Here is a 16,484-nt window from a genome sequence, read left to right on the forward strand (position 1 = left end):
AGAGACGCGATATCGCACCGTCGTCTTTTTTTTTTTCTGCAGGTTTTTGTCTGCAATGAACCCGCCGCTGTCATATTTTGATTTGATGAACACAAAAAAAACATAAATGCAACCACAGGAAAACTGCTTCCTAATCCGTAGTGAAGACGAGATCACTCCGCGACCCCCTTCAAAGGCCCGAGGAGTGAGGAGTGAGGAGTGAGGAGTGAGGAGTGAGGAGTGAGGACACGAAGACGGTCAAAAGACGTTGGTGTGAAACAGTCCATAAAAAGTGTTTTTCTTCATAATAAAACGACAACCGCGACAAGATGTTATGGCCAATGTGTGAGATCAGCTGTGGACGGACACACACACACACACACACACACACACACACATAAACACACTCACGCACGCACACAACCAAACACGTGATCTCCTGAGGCGAAACCGTGTTGATCATCTTGCTTTTCGAGGGGCATCGTAACGGGAACAGATCCACGTCAATAAAGTACAAAGTGTTGCTTCCATAAGAAATCGCCTGAAGTAAAAAAAACATGAGTTTTAACGCCCCCCCCCCCCCCCCCCCCCCCCCCCCTTTTTGTCTGTTTGTGGATGTTGTGGTGAAGATGGGAAATGCCTCTGAAACATTTCTGCTCGTGTCCAGAATATCCAAAGAGCACGACTTCCTCATGGGAACCATCTACATCATTTTTGGTAAGTGATTTATTTTGTGTGTGCGTGTGTGTGTGTGTGTGTTTGAATCCCCCGCACACACCCACACACACACACACACACACACTACATCCGGCCCACTTCTTGTCTCCCAGGTGTGCTGTCGTTGCTCGGCAACGGCATCCTGCTGTTCGTGGCCTACAGGAAGAAGTCTTTCCTGAAGCCGGCCGAGTTCTTCGTGGTGAACCTGGCCATCAGCGACCTGGGCATGACCATGACCCTGTTCCCGCTGGCCATCCCCTCGGCCTTCACTCACATGTGAGTGGGACCCATTGTTCCCATTGTTCCCATTGTTCACATTGTTCACATTGTTCCCACTCTCTCTGCTTTCAGCTGCGTCACCTTCACGACCGACTTTACCTTTATTCAGACGCTCTTTTATGGAGATGAAATACACAGATCCCATGCAAAGTCAAATATTTCAACTTAGAAAAATAATTCGCCCGATGCGAAGTTGCGAAAGCCAATCAGCGTTGAGAAGCTCCGCCCCCCTGACTCCGCCCCCCCCCCTGGAGTGCTGGAAGCGGAAGTTATCGAGACGGTGAGCCTACGGGTGATGTTATGAACCCAGACACCAGGGCGTTACATGTTCCCACGTTTATGGGATGTCCACAACCAGTTTAAAGCACAACTGGTGGTTATTTCTTCCGTGGTGGACGTCGGAAATTATAACGGTTTCCACGGAGGAAAGCCACGGAGATAAGCCACGCCCCCTCTAAGGCGCGAATGAAGCGAATGAACCACAACTTGTCAGCACAAGACGACGTGTCCTCTTCCTCCCGATCTCACGGAAAAAGCGTATACGAATAGCGTGCGACTTTTAGGTGATGTCGTTACGCGTTTTAGGGGGTTTTCACCACGTGTCATTTTTAATTGCCGCGACATTACCAGGGGGAGGGGGGGGGGGGGCGCAAAAACAATCGCGGTTATGTTTCAGGACGATAAAACTATTTGGTGTTTAAAAAACAACAACCGTGAACTAAATAAAATACATACGGAAACAACGTATGAAAACGTTAAAAAATAAAGAAAAGTCCCAAACGTAACTTCCTCCATTCCACGATAATAAGAATTCTCAGTGGGTTTTTTTACGAGAAAAAATACAAGAAAGGCGTTCATATTACGTGCAAAATAACACAACAATTGTTGTGTCATTCTTACACCACCTGGTGAGAGTGGGGTTGATTTACCAGCTGGTGGCTACGTGTGCTGGTTTAGCAAGTACAGTTTAAAAAGCAGCTAAATCAGCGCGATGAGAGCCGAGGGAGTCAATCAAAACAGCTGAAGGCAGCCGAGGCACGCTCCAGAGTCGGGTGTTATCTTTAATACATCGGTATTATAAAGAAGATATACATTATCGCTGCTTTAAGCTTGAAAAGCAGCGTCCTTTGGACTTTTGCTTCCCTGCTTTTGTCCTCTCAGGCTTCCACCTCCTCTGTTACAGTAATAAAGTTTAATATTCTCCTAATGAGACACTATTCGCTGAACATCAATGAAAGGACGGCGCTCTTTGTAGTAAAGATGCAACGTTCTTTATTCAGCTCTCTGTCAAGGGAACTGCATATGATTAATAAGTAGAGAGGTCAGAGGCGTTACGTTGACGACCTCGAAGAAATTACTGCAGTTTTGGCACAAACATCCACCCGAACTCAAGCATGTACTTTATGATTATGACTCAGAAGTCCTCAGGATGACAATTATGATAATTTCATGTTCAATAAGATAAAAATTAAGAAGTGTTCATTCTAGTTTCTGCCATAATTGAGCTTCACTTCTCTGATTATCGAGCGAATAAATAAAAGGGAACGAGAAGTTCTGGCGGACGGTTCAAAACCAATCTTTTGAAGTGTCCCCACCCCCACACACCTGATGGCGGTCACGCTGTGCCGTGATTGGGTCACCATGCATCAGTCCCAGTGTGTGTGTGTGTGTGTGTGTGTGTTGGGGGTAGGGGGGACACATCAAAAAGATTGTTTTTGAAAATCACCCGTTTCATCTACTCTGTGAAATTCTCCAAAAGGATTCTGCAGAGAAATCAGTAAGTGACAGAAATCGCTCTCTCTCCCTCTCTCCCTCCCTCTCTCTCTCCCTCCCTCTCCCTCCCTCTCTCTCTCCCTCCCTCTCTCCCTCCCTCTCTCTCTCCCTCTCTCTCTCTCCCTCCCTCTCTCTCTCTCTCCCTCTCCCTCTCTCCCTCCCTCTCTCTCTCCCTCTCTCCCTGTCTCTCTCTCCCTCTCCCCCTCCCTCTCTCCCTCCCTCCCTCCCTCTCTCCCTCTCTCCCTCTCTCCCTCTCCCTCCCCCTCCAGGTGGCTGTTCAACCAGACGACCTGCTACGTTTACGCCTTCTGTGGCGTCCTGTTCGGCCTGAGCAGCCTGACCAACCTCACGGTGCTCTCCAGCGTCTGCTGGCTGAAGGTCTGCTGCCCGAACTACGGTAAGACCCCCCAGTCCAGAATAAGACCCCCCAGTCCGGAGTAAGACCCCCCAGTCCAGAGTAAGACCCGTCCAGAGTAAGACCCCCCAGTCCGGAGTAAGACCCCCCAGTCCGGAGTAAGACCCCCCAGTCCAGAGTAAGACCCGTCCAGTCCAGAGTAAGACCCCCACGGTCCAGAGTAAGAGCAATCAGTCCAGAGTAAGACCCCCCCAGTCCAGAGTAAGACCCCCCTAGTCCAGAGTAAGACCCCCCAGTCCAGAGTAAGACCCCCCCAGTCCAGAGTAAGACCCCCCCAATCCAGAGTAAGACCCCCACGGTCCAGAGTCCTGGGGCTTCAAAGCAATGTGCACTGTTCATTGATTAACAAGAAGACAGGGTTTGCACCGTGTGGAATAAATGAAAGACTTCTACTTCCTGTTTGTCATCACGAGTAGAAGTGAGACGTTTGTTTTATTGATGGACCGATCAAAGTTCGGCTGCATGAGTGCGAAGGAATCGGTTGAAGGGAGGGCTGACAGAACAGAGGAGGCCAGAGAGGAGGGTGAGAGGGTGAGAGGGTGCGGATGTTGCGACGGACAGGTGCAGAATCCGTTGTGGGAGGGTTGTCAGTTCCAAAGAGTGGGAGAGACTACGAGATGAAGAAGTGGTCAGAAACATGAAGTGGAGTTACAGTGAGGTTAGATGTAGAGCAGTTTCTGGTGAAAATATAGTCAAGGTGGTTGCCAGCTTTGTGAGTAGGAGGGGAAGGACTGAGAGAGAGAGCAAAGGAAGACAGTAAGAGTAGCAGGTCACATGACTTCTCTGTCTGGATGTTATTCCTTATAATTGCTTAAATAAACAAAAGAAGATGGATTATATTCAGTCAAGGAAGGAAAAAGAAGAAATGAGCTTAAACATGTGCAAACCAGCCGTTTGGAAAGGATCCACATTGTGCACGTGTTGTTTAAAACATACGCACACGTTAAATACTGTAGAAATGAGAACAAATACATGCGTTCATGGTAGAAATTCTGCAAATATATTTTACAACCCGAAGAACACCAAACACTTGCATGTTTTAAAAATACATTTCTCCAAACCCTCGTGGAAAACCTACCTCGAAACCCCTTTAACAGACGGTGAACACTGATGATAATTGAACCATCTCTTGACGTTCCGGTGGCCCGTGGGCGGGCCAGCCAACTGTGCGCTGCAGATCGCACCGTTCATCGTCCACCTATTTATAGTTAGGTACTAGTGTCATATGTTTCTGGAAACCTACGATTCTTGTGATTCTGACTGTCCACTCAATGTCAAGATCGGACCTCCACAGCAGCTACAGTCAACATTTTTGTCAGACAACAACCAAAAAACAAACGTTTTTAAAATCAAGCCGACTCACCGATGAAGCTTTGTTTTGAGCCACAGGTCATCACATTCCAATAAAAACGGTCTTGTTACGTCCTAAAAAGGTCCAGATGATTCAATTCAATAAAATATTGTGTTCAAAACACGTGATTACTTCCATAAATATCCACAAACTGCCGTTGCATCATTTCAAATCAGCCGGCAGATGTGAGAAAATATTTCAGAAAAGTAGCTGTAAAAGCCGTTCTCTGCCGCGCACCTTTACAACCCGGATATCAAACTGTTCGTTGGACTCTAACCTTTCGATTGACACCAAATGTAAGCCGATAGGAGCAAGATATCATCTTCTAAACCCACATTAGCCAACCAGAGTCAGCGACTACTACGCTCGCCCACGCCCACGTCAAATAAATTCGAATAGCAAATAAAAAGACGAAAACAGGGAAGTGCCATGTTGGGATGCCAGGTTTGAGTTAAAACCCGCAATTTCACTGCGTAATGACAACCTGTCGATTTTGGTTCATTTTGCACACAATTTGGTTTCAATTCGGGGGGAAAACACAATAAAGTGTTTATGCTTCAGTTCCTTTGTGTCAGCAATAGTGAGTGTGTATATGATACCTCTGTTTCACCTTTCATTAGGGCCTAAAATTGAGTCTCCAAGTGGCCTTTATTGGAAAAACGCGTAAACATACCCTTAGTAAAACATGTGTAAAATGTTCATTTTCTGTAAAATGATAATCTGCTTTTTACTTGGACTAGGTAAGGCTTTATGCTATGCTCCCATTGTGTTTTCCAGACCATAAGTCACAGCTATAATCATCTGCAGACATCTATTTCACAAAAATATTCAGGCGGAAATAGAAAATCTTCTACTTATGTGTGTGCCAACTTATATTACTCAATGCCGGCAGCACTTAAAAGTGATTCTGACAGAGTGTTACCTTTCAAAAGAGACCAAAACCTGCATTTACTCCAAATGGTTCTCCTACAGCTTTTAATGTACTTTGGGTACGCCTGGATAGGCGTTTTTCGTGAATTTTATGGGAACTCTAAGAGGTTATGTTATATTCCTTTATGTCAAATTCATGCTTAAATGTCCTCGAGCGAAAGCGCCGCCGAACGTGCTCCAAGGTTCAAGTGATGGAATAAATATTCTGGAGGAGGAGAGCGTGACGGAGGGTGCTTCTTCCTTCCCGTGTTTTATTAGCCACGGCTGGAGTACCTCACGGGGGGGGGGGGGGTTGCTGTTGTTACCGCCCCCCCCCCCCCTGAAAGGCGGCGCTCGGATCCGGTGCTTCCTGTTTCGGGGTAATTTACAGCCACCGGTGACTCAGAGTGTCTCAAGACAGAAGAGGGCAGAGTGAAGAGGGAAATTGCTTCAGACTCCAGATGACTGGCAACAGAACCATTATGGGATGTTCCTTTGAACATATACCACACATTGAACGACCCTTTGCGACCCTAAACCCGAAAGTACTTAAATAGAAATTATTTGCACAAAAAAGTACTTAAATAGAATTTATTTGCACAAAAATAGAATTAATTTGCACAAAAAAAGTACTTAAATAGAATTGAACGACCCTTTGCGACCCTAAACGCATAAAAAATGGCTTCTACAGAATCAGCCATGTTTTCAATAAATTCAAATAGAATAAAAGGTGGTGTCCATCGCGTACCATCACACGTACCGAAATCCGCCTTCGGGAGACCAAAGTATGTGAAGCGTCCCTCTTTGAGACGTGAGAGCGCATCTCTGAAGGCTCTCGCTGGTAATTGAGTTCATCGCTCTGTGACCAGAAGCTCCGGTTGAACCCTTCACGCCTTCGCTCCGCTAGCTGGACTGTGACGGCCCCTCTGGGGGGCTTAATGGCCTCCTCCGTACCCTCATCGTGACGGCTGAGAGGGGCCGACGTGCAGCTGAAGCGTCCTATCGAGGCTCCTTAGTTCTCGGTAAGAAGCTCTCGTGGGAATCGATCGTCATGCAACTGTGAGACCATGAGATACGTTTTGATTCCAATGCAACGCAAACCCTATTATTACTTATACTGTTATTTATCAAGCACGTTTTACTCTCACTGCTTCTCTTCTGCCACTTCTGGTCGGATGCTAAAACTGCACGTCGTCGCCCGAGTGCTTTGACAATAAAGTTGGATTTGAATGTGAACACGAGGTGCTGAAACAACGGCTTCTTGACTCTGGACTTTACGTTTCTTCACTAAGTGGAGTGAGACATGAAGGCCTTAAAAGTCTTTAAACAGAGGTGGGTGTGGCTAACAAAGTGGATTCAAGTAGAAGCACAAAAGAAAGTACCTAAATATAATTTATTTGCACAAAAAAAGTACTTAAATAGAATTAATTTGCTCAAAAATTTACTTAACTAGAATATATTTGCACACAAAAGTACTTAAATAGAATATATTTGTACAAAAAAGTACTTAAATAGAATATATTTGTACAAAAAAGTACTTAAATAGAATATATTTGCACACAAAAGTACTTTTGAACCGAATACGACCGGAATTATTAAGTTAAAGAAGAAGCAGATAAAACATTATGATTTCTTAACTCCGTGGTAAATAGTGTGTCTTTATATTAAAAAAACATTATAAATATTAAGTAAGTTATGGAGTGAAAGTTATAAATATTGGCGGAGCTGAAGATCCTATAACTCACTCGTCTTCATTCTCCTTGTCAAACACTGCGGAAATATTACTGTATAGTATCTACTACTTTCTCCTCCTCCTCCTCCTCCTCTTCTTCCTCCTCCTCCTCCTCCTCCTCTTCCTCTTCCTCCTCTTCCTCCTGTCCCCCTCCTCCTCCTCCTGTTCTCTTCTTCCTCCTCCTCTTCCTCTTCCTCCTCCTCCTCTTCCTCCTGTCCTCCTCCTCCTGTCCCCCTCCTCCTCCTCCTCCTCCTCTTCCTCCTCCTCCTCCTCCTCCTGTCCTCCTCCTGTCCTCCTCCTGTCCTCCTCTTCCTCCTCCTCCTCCTCCTCTTCCTCTTCCTCCTGTCCTCCTCTTCCTCCTCTTCCTCCTCCTCCTCCTCCTCCTCCTCCTCCTCTTCCTCTTCCTCTTCCTCCTGTCCTCCTCCTGTTCTCCTCCTCCTCCTCGTTGCCTGTGATCAGCATCAGGTAACCCAACCTGATATTAGTTGCCATGGCGTCGTTTCAGAGTCCTTCCTCTGTGTCCTCACCTGTCAGTAACCACTCCCCCAAAACTCTCCCTCCTCCCTCCTCCTCCCTCCTCCTCCCTCCTCCTCAGGTAACAAGTTCTCCTTCAGCCACGCCTGCCTCCTGGTGGCCGGGGTGTGGTGCTACGCCGCGGTGTTTGCCGTGGGCCCGCTGTCGGGCTGGGGGGAGTACGGCGCCGAGCCGTACGGCACGGCGTGCTGCATCAACTGGGAGGCGCCGAGCCGCAGCCCGGTGGCCATGAGCTACATCGTGTGCCTCTTCTTCTTCTGCTACGCAGTGCCGTGCACCGTCATCTTCCTGTCCTACGCCTTCATCCTGCTGACGGTGCGCGGCTCCCGGCAGGCGGTGCAGCAGCACGTGTCCCCGCAGAACAAGGTCACCAACGCCCACGCGCTCATCGTCAAGGTGAGCGAGGCGTTACCGCGGCGACGCCGACGGGGGGGGGGAAACCCGACACGCGGTAGCTTTAAAAGTTAGTCCAGTTTGTTTAAAAGATGAAATACTAAGTTAAGTTCAATAAAGATGATTAAATACTTAGTTAGGTTTAATAAAGATGAAATACTTAGTTAAGTTCAATAAAGATGATGAAATACTTAGTTAGGTTTAATAAAGATGTAATACTTAGTTAAGTTCAATTAAGATGATTAAATACTTAGTTAGGTTTAATAAAGATGATAACATACTTAGTTGAGTTTAATAAAGATGATGAAATACTTAGTTAGGTTTAATAAAGATGATTAAATACTTAGTTAGATTTAATAAAGATTAAATACTTAGTTAAGTTCAATAAAGATTAAATACTTAGTTAGGTTTAATAAAGATCTAATACTTAGTTAAGTTCAATAAAGATGACTAAATACTTAGTTAGGTTTAATAAAGATTAAATACTTAGTTAAGTTAAATACAGATTAAATACTTAGTTAGGTTTAATAAAGATTAAATACTTAGTTAAGTTCAATAAAGATTAAATACTTAGTTAGGTTTAATAAAGATTAAATACTTAGTTAAGTTCAATAAAGATTAAATACTTAGTACGGTTTAATAAAGATGATGAAATACTTAGTACAGTTTAATAAAGATGATGAAATACTTAGTGAGGTTTAATAAAGATTAAATACTTAGTTAAGTTCAATAAAGATTAAATACTTAGTACGGTTTAATAAAGATGATGAAATACTTAGTCAGGTTTAATAAAGATTAAATACTTAGTTATTATAATGTGGTGTCCTCTCTCCAGCTCTCCGTGGCGGTCTGCATCGGTTTCCTGATGGCGTGGAGTCCGTACGCCATCGTGTCCATGTGGGCGGCGTTCGGGAACCCGACAGCCGTGCCCCCCATGGCCTTTGCCCTGGCGGCCATCTTCGCCAAGTCCTCCACCCTCTACAACCCGATCGTCTACCTGGTCTTCAAGCCCAACTTCCGCAAGTTCCTGTGCCGGGACGTGGCCCTGTGCCAGAGGACGGTCTGCGGCTGCCTCTTCCCGGGCGCCGCGGCGCACAAGGGAACCTGCGTGCCGCCGCATCACGGCGACGAGTGCAACTCCACGAGGTTCTCCAACGGGCTGCCGGAGAACCACGCGGCCTGCAGACACTGTCCCTGCCCGGAGAGAGCGGGCAGAACCCCGGAGAACCTTGCGGCGCACAGCCCCCGGCAGACTGCCAGGGTACTGAAGGGATCCATGAACAGGGAGGTGGCGGTCAGTCAGCTGTCCAACGAGCTGCAGAGCGACTTCCTGTAGAGGAATCAACACGGACAGAAGAATGAAGGTTGAAAGACGCTTTATTGCAACAACAAAAAAACAACGTACTGAAAAAAACGGGAAAGATCGATATTGATTAACCCTCTGAATCCCATGCAGTTTCTTTTTGCTCCTCGTTTCTCAGTGCAATGGATAAAAGTCCATGGAAACATGAGTTTAAACATAATGCCGTGAACCATAAATAATAAGGAAGAAAAGTTCAATTTCTTAGATAATATATATCACAAAAATATATATATATATATATTTCTCCAAGTGTCCACATGTTTTACCAATGGAGGCTCTAAGTGTTATATTCTTCTTATATTCTATAACCTCTCTGTGCTGAATTTTGGTCACGTGACTGTCGGTCTCAGGCGAGTAAATCACGACTTCCTGTTTGCGTTGATGAGCGCAGAATTTATTGTTTTTAACGGAATCCGGTTAAAGCAACAAAAAAAGGATTTATTCAGGAACATACGAGACACGTAGAATAGAATATTTTTGATGAACCATCACCATTTTTTTGAGCTTTCGCTTTGGCTGCTTTATTTGCACACGATGTGTTCAAGGACCGTCGAAAAAGATGAAAAGATCTGACGATTAATCACTTTTACAGTTTCTGGCTCCGATAAACGTTCTGTTGATTTGTTTAAGGATAATAAAACATGCCTTTTCACTCCCGCCGGCGGGGTTTTTCAGGGGTTCAGAGGGTTCTTAAAGGATAAAATACATATTTTACATATATAACTTTTCAGGTCAAAGTTCTCTCATGCCTCAAATATGTGATACTGCCAAAAAAAAAAAAAGGAGACCACAAAGTTAGAAGCCGATGAAGAAGGAAAGCGAGCCGACCACAGATCCGTCTCCTCGTTGAGGGGGGGGGGGGGGGGGGGGGAGGGGGGGGGTTAACTGGATCTATAACACTCAGCGGGCTCTATTCTCCCTCAAAGTGCTCTACCACGACCAAAATAAAAAAACGCAACGAATGAACTGATCAGGGTAAATGAAAAGTCACCTCAGAAATATAATATTTATTTGGAATGCTTTAAAACGAAGTGTCTTGTACACGAGACAAGAAGAGAAAAGGTGTGTTCAATAAATTGTCATTCTTTTATCTCCGGGAAGAAGATCGGGTGCAAAATTAAAGATTAATTCTGTTCGTTTACAATTTGGGAACTTATTTTCATAGATCTGGTTCTCAACAAAATCATTTCTGGGGAACGTTGTGACAAAGTGAATTATTTTTTTATTTTAAACCTTTTATTTAATCGGTTAATTTAATGTTCCATTTCTTATTTATTATTACTTTAGCAATGTTGTCGCGTTCCCAGATTTAATATATTTAAGTATATTTCGCCAACAGGAATGATGTCCAAAAACTATGAAAATAAGACCCAAACCTGGACTAAATGCTCCTTTTCAGCCGGTGTGTGTGTGTGTGTGTGTGTGTGCGTGTGTGTGCGTCAGGTACAAAGACGTACCTGACCATCAAAGCCGTACCTGACCCTCAAAACCGTACCTGACCCTCAAAGACGTACCTGACCCTCAAAACCGTACCTGACCCTCAAAGACGTAACTGACCCTCAAAGACGTACCTGACCATCAAAGCCGTACCTGACCCTCAAAACCGTACCTGACCCTCAAAGACGTACCTGACCCTCAAAACCGTACCTGACCCTCAAAGACGTACCTGACCCTCAAAGACGTACCTGACCCTCAAAAACGTACCTGACCCTCAAAGACGTACCTGACCCTCAAAGACGTACCTGACCATCAAAGACGTACCTGACCCTCAAAACCGTACCTGACCCTTAAAGACGTACCTGACCATCAAAGCCGTACCTGACCCTCAAAACCGTACCTGACCCTCAAAGACGTACCTGACCCTCAAAACCGTACCTGACCCTCAAAGACGTACCTGAACATCAAAGACGTACCTGACCCTCAAAACCGTACCTGACCATCAAAGACGTACCTGACCCTCAAAACCGTACCTGACCCTTAAAGACGTACCTGACCATCAAAGCCGTACCTGACCCTCAAAACCGTACCTGACCCTCAAAGACGTACCTGACCCTTAAAGACGTACCTGACCCTCAAAGACGTACCTGACCCTCAAAGACGTACCTGACCATTAAAGACGTACCTGACCCTCAAAGACGTACCTGACCATCAAAGACGTACCTGACCCTCAAAACCATACCTGACCATCAAAGACGTACCTGACCCTCAAAACCGTACCTGACCATCAAAGACGTACCTGACCCTTAAAGACGTACCTGACCCTCAAAGACGTACCTGACCATCAAAGACGTACCTGACCCTCAAAGACGTACCTGAACATCAAAGACGTACCTGAACATCAAAGACGTACCTGACCCTCAAAGACGTACCTGAACATCAAAGACGTACCTGACCCTCAAAACCGTACCTGACCCTCAAAGACGTACCTGACCATCAAAGACGTACCTGACCATCAAAGACGTACCTGACCCTCAAAGACGTACCTGACCATCAAAGACGTACCTGACCATCAAAGACGTACCTGACCATCAAAGACGTACCTGACCCTCAAAGACGTACCTGAACATCAAAACCGTACCTGACCCTCAAAGACGTACCTGACCCTCAAAGACGTACCTGAACATCAAAGACGTACCTGAACATCAAAGACGTACCTGAACATCAAAGACGTACCTGACCATCAAAGACGTACCTGAACATCAAAGACGTACCTGACCATCAAAACCGTACCTGACCCTCAAAACCGTACCTGACCCTTAAAGACGTACCTGACCCTCAAAGACGTACCTGACCATCAAAGACGTACCTGACCTTCAAAGACGTACCTGACCTTCAAAGACGTACCTGACCATCAAAGACGTACCTGACCCTCAAAACCGTACCTGACCCTTAAAGACGTACCTGACCCTCAAAGACGTACCTGACCATCAAAGACGTACCTGACCTTCAAAGACGTACCTGACCCTCAAAGACGTACCTGAACATCAAAGACGTACCTGACCATCAAAGACGTACCTGACCATCAAAGACGTACCTGACCATCAAAGACGTACCTGACTCTCAAAGACGTACCTGACCATCAAAGACGTACCTGACCCTCAAAGACGTACCTGACCCTCAAAACCGTACCTGACCCTCAAAACCGTACCTGACCCTTAAAGACGTACCTGACCCTCAAAGACGTACCTGACCATCAAAGACGTACCTGACCTTCAAAGACGTACCTGACCTTCAAAGACGTACCTGACCATCAAAGACGTACCTGACCCTCAAAACCGTACCTGACCCTTAAAGACGTACCTGACCCTCAAAGACGTACCTGACCATCAAAGACGTACCTGACCTTCAAAGACGTACCTGACCCTCAAAGACGTACCTGACCATCAAAGACGTACCTGACCCTCAAAACCGTACCTGACCCTCAAAGACGTCCCTGACCTTCAAAGACGTACCTGACCATCAAAGACGTACCTGACCCTCAAAGACGTACCTGACCCTCAAAGACGTACCTGACCCTCAAAACCGTACCTGACCCTCAAAGACGTCCCTGACCTTCAAAGACGTACCTGACCATCAAAGACGTACCTGACCTTCAAAGACGTACCTGACCCTCAAAGACGTCCCTGACCTTCAAAGACGTACCTGACCATCAAAGACGTACCTGACCCTCAAAGACGTACCTGACCCTCAAAGACGTACCTGACCATCAAAGACGTACCTGACCATCAAAGACGTACCTGACCCTCAAAGACGTACCTGACCATCAAAGACGTACCTGACCATCAAAGACGTACCTGACCCTCAAAGACGTACCTGAACATCAAAACCGTACCTGACCCTCAAAGACGTACCTGACCCTCAAAGACGTACCTGACCCTCAAAGACGTACCTGAACATCAAAGACGTACCTGAACATCAAAGACGTACCTGAACATCAAAGACGTACCTGACCATCAAAGACGTACCTGACCATCAAAGACGTACCTGACCATCAAAGACGTACCTGACCCTCAAAGACGTACCTGACCATCAAAGACGTACCTGACCCTCAAAGACGTACCTGACCCTCAAAACCGTACCTGACCCTCAAAACCGTACCTGACCCTCAAAGACGTACCTGACCATCAAAGACGTACCTGACCTTCAAAGACGTACCTGACCATCAAAGACGTACCTGACCTTCAAAGACGTACCTGACCTTCAAAGACGTACCTGACCATCAAAGACGTACCTGACTCGCCACGTCTGCGTTTTTCCGCTGCTGCCGTCGTTACATTGGAGCTGCTTCTTGAAGAGCGTTGATACCCACTGAGGTGCACACACACACACACACACACACACACACACTCGACCGATTGCATGATCATCCTTGCAGAAAAAAAGCAACGGAGCTTTTATCGTTCATTCATGGTCCAATCAAATCAAGCCGACCTAGAGCCTGTGGAAGTGTGGATCCTTAACCTGAGACCCCATCGGAGCTCCAAACACCATTATGCCGACTAACTGCATGTGAGATTGGAACAAAAGAACTCACCACTCTGATCTGTGAAAGAACGTCGCTGGTTTTAAGTTGGCTGAACACAAGATATGGGAAATAAAAAAGGGGAAGAAGGATCAGTGGAAAGGCAAGTTGAAAGGTCACCTTTAATACTCACCGTCAAAAAGCCAAAATGTTGTGTTCACTGGTATTTTTTTGAATTTTTAATACCAATATGCAGGTTTACCGTTTAAAAGAGCATACATATCAAAGGACTCGGCGTGCCGGGGGGGCGGTCTGAACAATGGACGTACAAAAACCAGGACAAATATATTTAACTGTGAAAATCTGATTCTTTTTTTTTATATATATATATTCCGTTCTACTCGAGGAACAAAAAGACTGCGAGTGCCCGGGCGTACATCCCCGAGTCACAAGCCATTCCTGCCCGGGTCACTTTGATTTAAAAAAAAACAATGTGCATATATCAAATGTCAGGGATTCCATGTAGCCGTTGGTTTGCATGTATGTACATGATATATATGTGTGTGTGTGTAAAGATGCCAAATCTGATTCATATGTTTTCATGAATAATAAGCCTCAAAAGTGTATAATAGGAGGGATGGAGGGAGGGCCCCTGGAATCGTATCCTAATAATAGCGAGATATTACAGAGCCACGATATAATAATGGACCATTACAGCTGAACTCCGTTTGGAGGACGCTCTCATCCGAGGGGGAAATGTGATCTATTACCGTGTTATTGTACATAATGCAGCTTCTATGAAGGCGACTGTTTCTACCTCCCGGTTAATAACGGAATGTATTCGTGACTCTCGCTGGCTGACGTTGAATTGGAGATGTTTCACTTTGTTTAATATTTAACAACAAACCCCCCGAGCGTCAGAAGTGTGTCGAGCTGGACGTAGTGACCCTTTGACTTTAGAAATATTTCATATTCAGGATGTTTAAAGTGGTTGATGACGCACTCCGAAGTCTGAATTATGTGATGAATCCAATGCGTCGCTCTCTATGCTACGTCTGTGCTAATACTAGCCCCACACACACACACACACACACACAAACACACACACACACACACACACACACAAACACACACACACAGACACAAACACACACACACACAGACACAAACACACACACACACACACACACACAGTGACTAAGACACAAACAAGGCTGAATGTGAAGTGTTGTACATATATGTATGTTGATATAAATATATATATATATATATATATATATATATATATATATATATATATATATATATATATATATATATATATATATAAAACAATCGATCTATCCATATAGATTTGGATATATTATTATAACATTATAATTATTATTGTTGTCTGTGAAGTATCAGATTCTTGTGAAAAACATGTTTACATCTTTTGGAAATGTTTTGTTTAAATAAAGAATATTGAGGATTATATGAAAAGTGTTGTGATATCCAAGGGCATCTCATTTGTTCAGCGGTATAAAGGAGTGATGAATAAATATGATTCAGGATTCCATGAATGAGAATATCACTACTGTTTGTCCTCCCTCTCCTTTGACGGCTGAGCCACGATTTCTGAATCATAAACCCCTTAAAAGGTGCGGTGCACAGAGTTCAGAGCCTTATTAATAAAGCAGCAAACCACCGTGATGTTATGGTAAGATATGGTGGAGAACATTGGCTAGCTAGCAGCCGCCATTGGCTAGATAGTAGTCCCCATTGGTGAGTTAGTAGCCCCATTAGCTAGCTATTAGCCCCCATTGGGTAGCTAGTAGTCCCCATTCGTGAGGTATTAGCCCCATTGGCTGACGATTAGCCCCCATTGGCGAGCTAGCAGCCCCCATTGGCTATCTATTAGCCCCCATAGGCGAGCTAATAGCCCCCATTGGCTAGCTAGAAGTCCCCATTGGAGAGCTATTAGCCCCCATTAGCGAGCTAGCAGCCCCCATTGGCTAGCTAATAGTACTTTTCTCTTCTTTCGACCACTCAAAGCGCTTTAACACTACTAGCATTCATCCATTCCGGCGCATACACAGCCTCCAGGAGCGATGTCGGGGTTAGGTGTCTTTCACAGGGACACATCAACGTGGACCAGCGGAGCCGGGGATCGAACCGCCGACCCTCCGATTGAAAGAAAACCCGCTGTACGACATCACTCAACTATATCTTCACATTGATAATATATATATTAATGCCTTTAACGCGGCAATCCATCCAAAAGTTGTCAAGATATTATGCTAAAAAGAAACAAAAAAGTAATGTAAAGCTAATACGAGGCCGTCTGAGTGACAGCCAGAGAGGGACTCTTCCCCCAGACGGGGTCTTTGTACCGGCTGCAGGACGGGGAGGAACCACAGAGAAGGACTCTACCCCCAGACGGGGTCTTTGTACCGGCTGCAGGACGGGAAGGAACCACAGAGAGGGACTCTACCCCCAGACGGGGTCTTTGTACCGGCTGCAGGACGGGGAGGAACCACGGAGAGGGACTCTACCCCCAGACGGGGTCTTTGTACCGGCTGCAGGACGGGGAGGAAC

The 16,484-nt window shown here is 45.5% G+C and overlaps 1 protein-coding gene across 1 annotated transcript; it reads left to right on the forward strand.

Annotated features, from left to right (window-relative positions):
* The first annotated feature begins 608 nt into the window (after positions 1-608).
* On the forward strand, positions 609-9,418 carry opn7b (opsin 7, group member b). Its single transcript, XM_034537562.1, has 5 exons — positions 609-696; positions 810-972; positions 3,018-3,145; positions 7,751-8,085; positions 8,918-9,418. The coding sequence occupies exons 1-5, from the start codon at positions 609-611 to the stop codon at positions 9,416-9,418; spliced, it is 1,215 nt and encodes a 404-aa protein (XP_034393453.1).
* Positions 9,419-16,484: the final 7,066 nt, after the last annotated feature.

This window comes from Cyclopterus lumpus, chromosome 7, assembly GCF_009769545.1.
Source record: "Cyclopterus lumpus isolate fCycLum1 chromosome 7, fCycLum1.pri, whole genome shotgun sequence".
NCBI classification, from domain to species: Eukaryota; Metazoa; Chordata; class Actinopteri; order Perciformes; family Cyclopteridae; genus Cyclopterus; species Cyclopterus lumpus.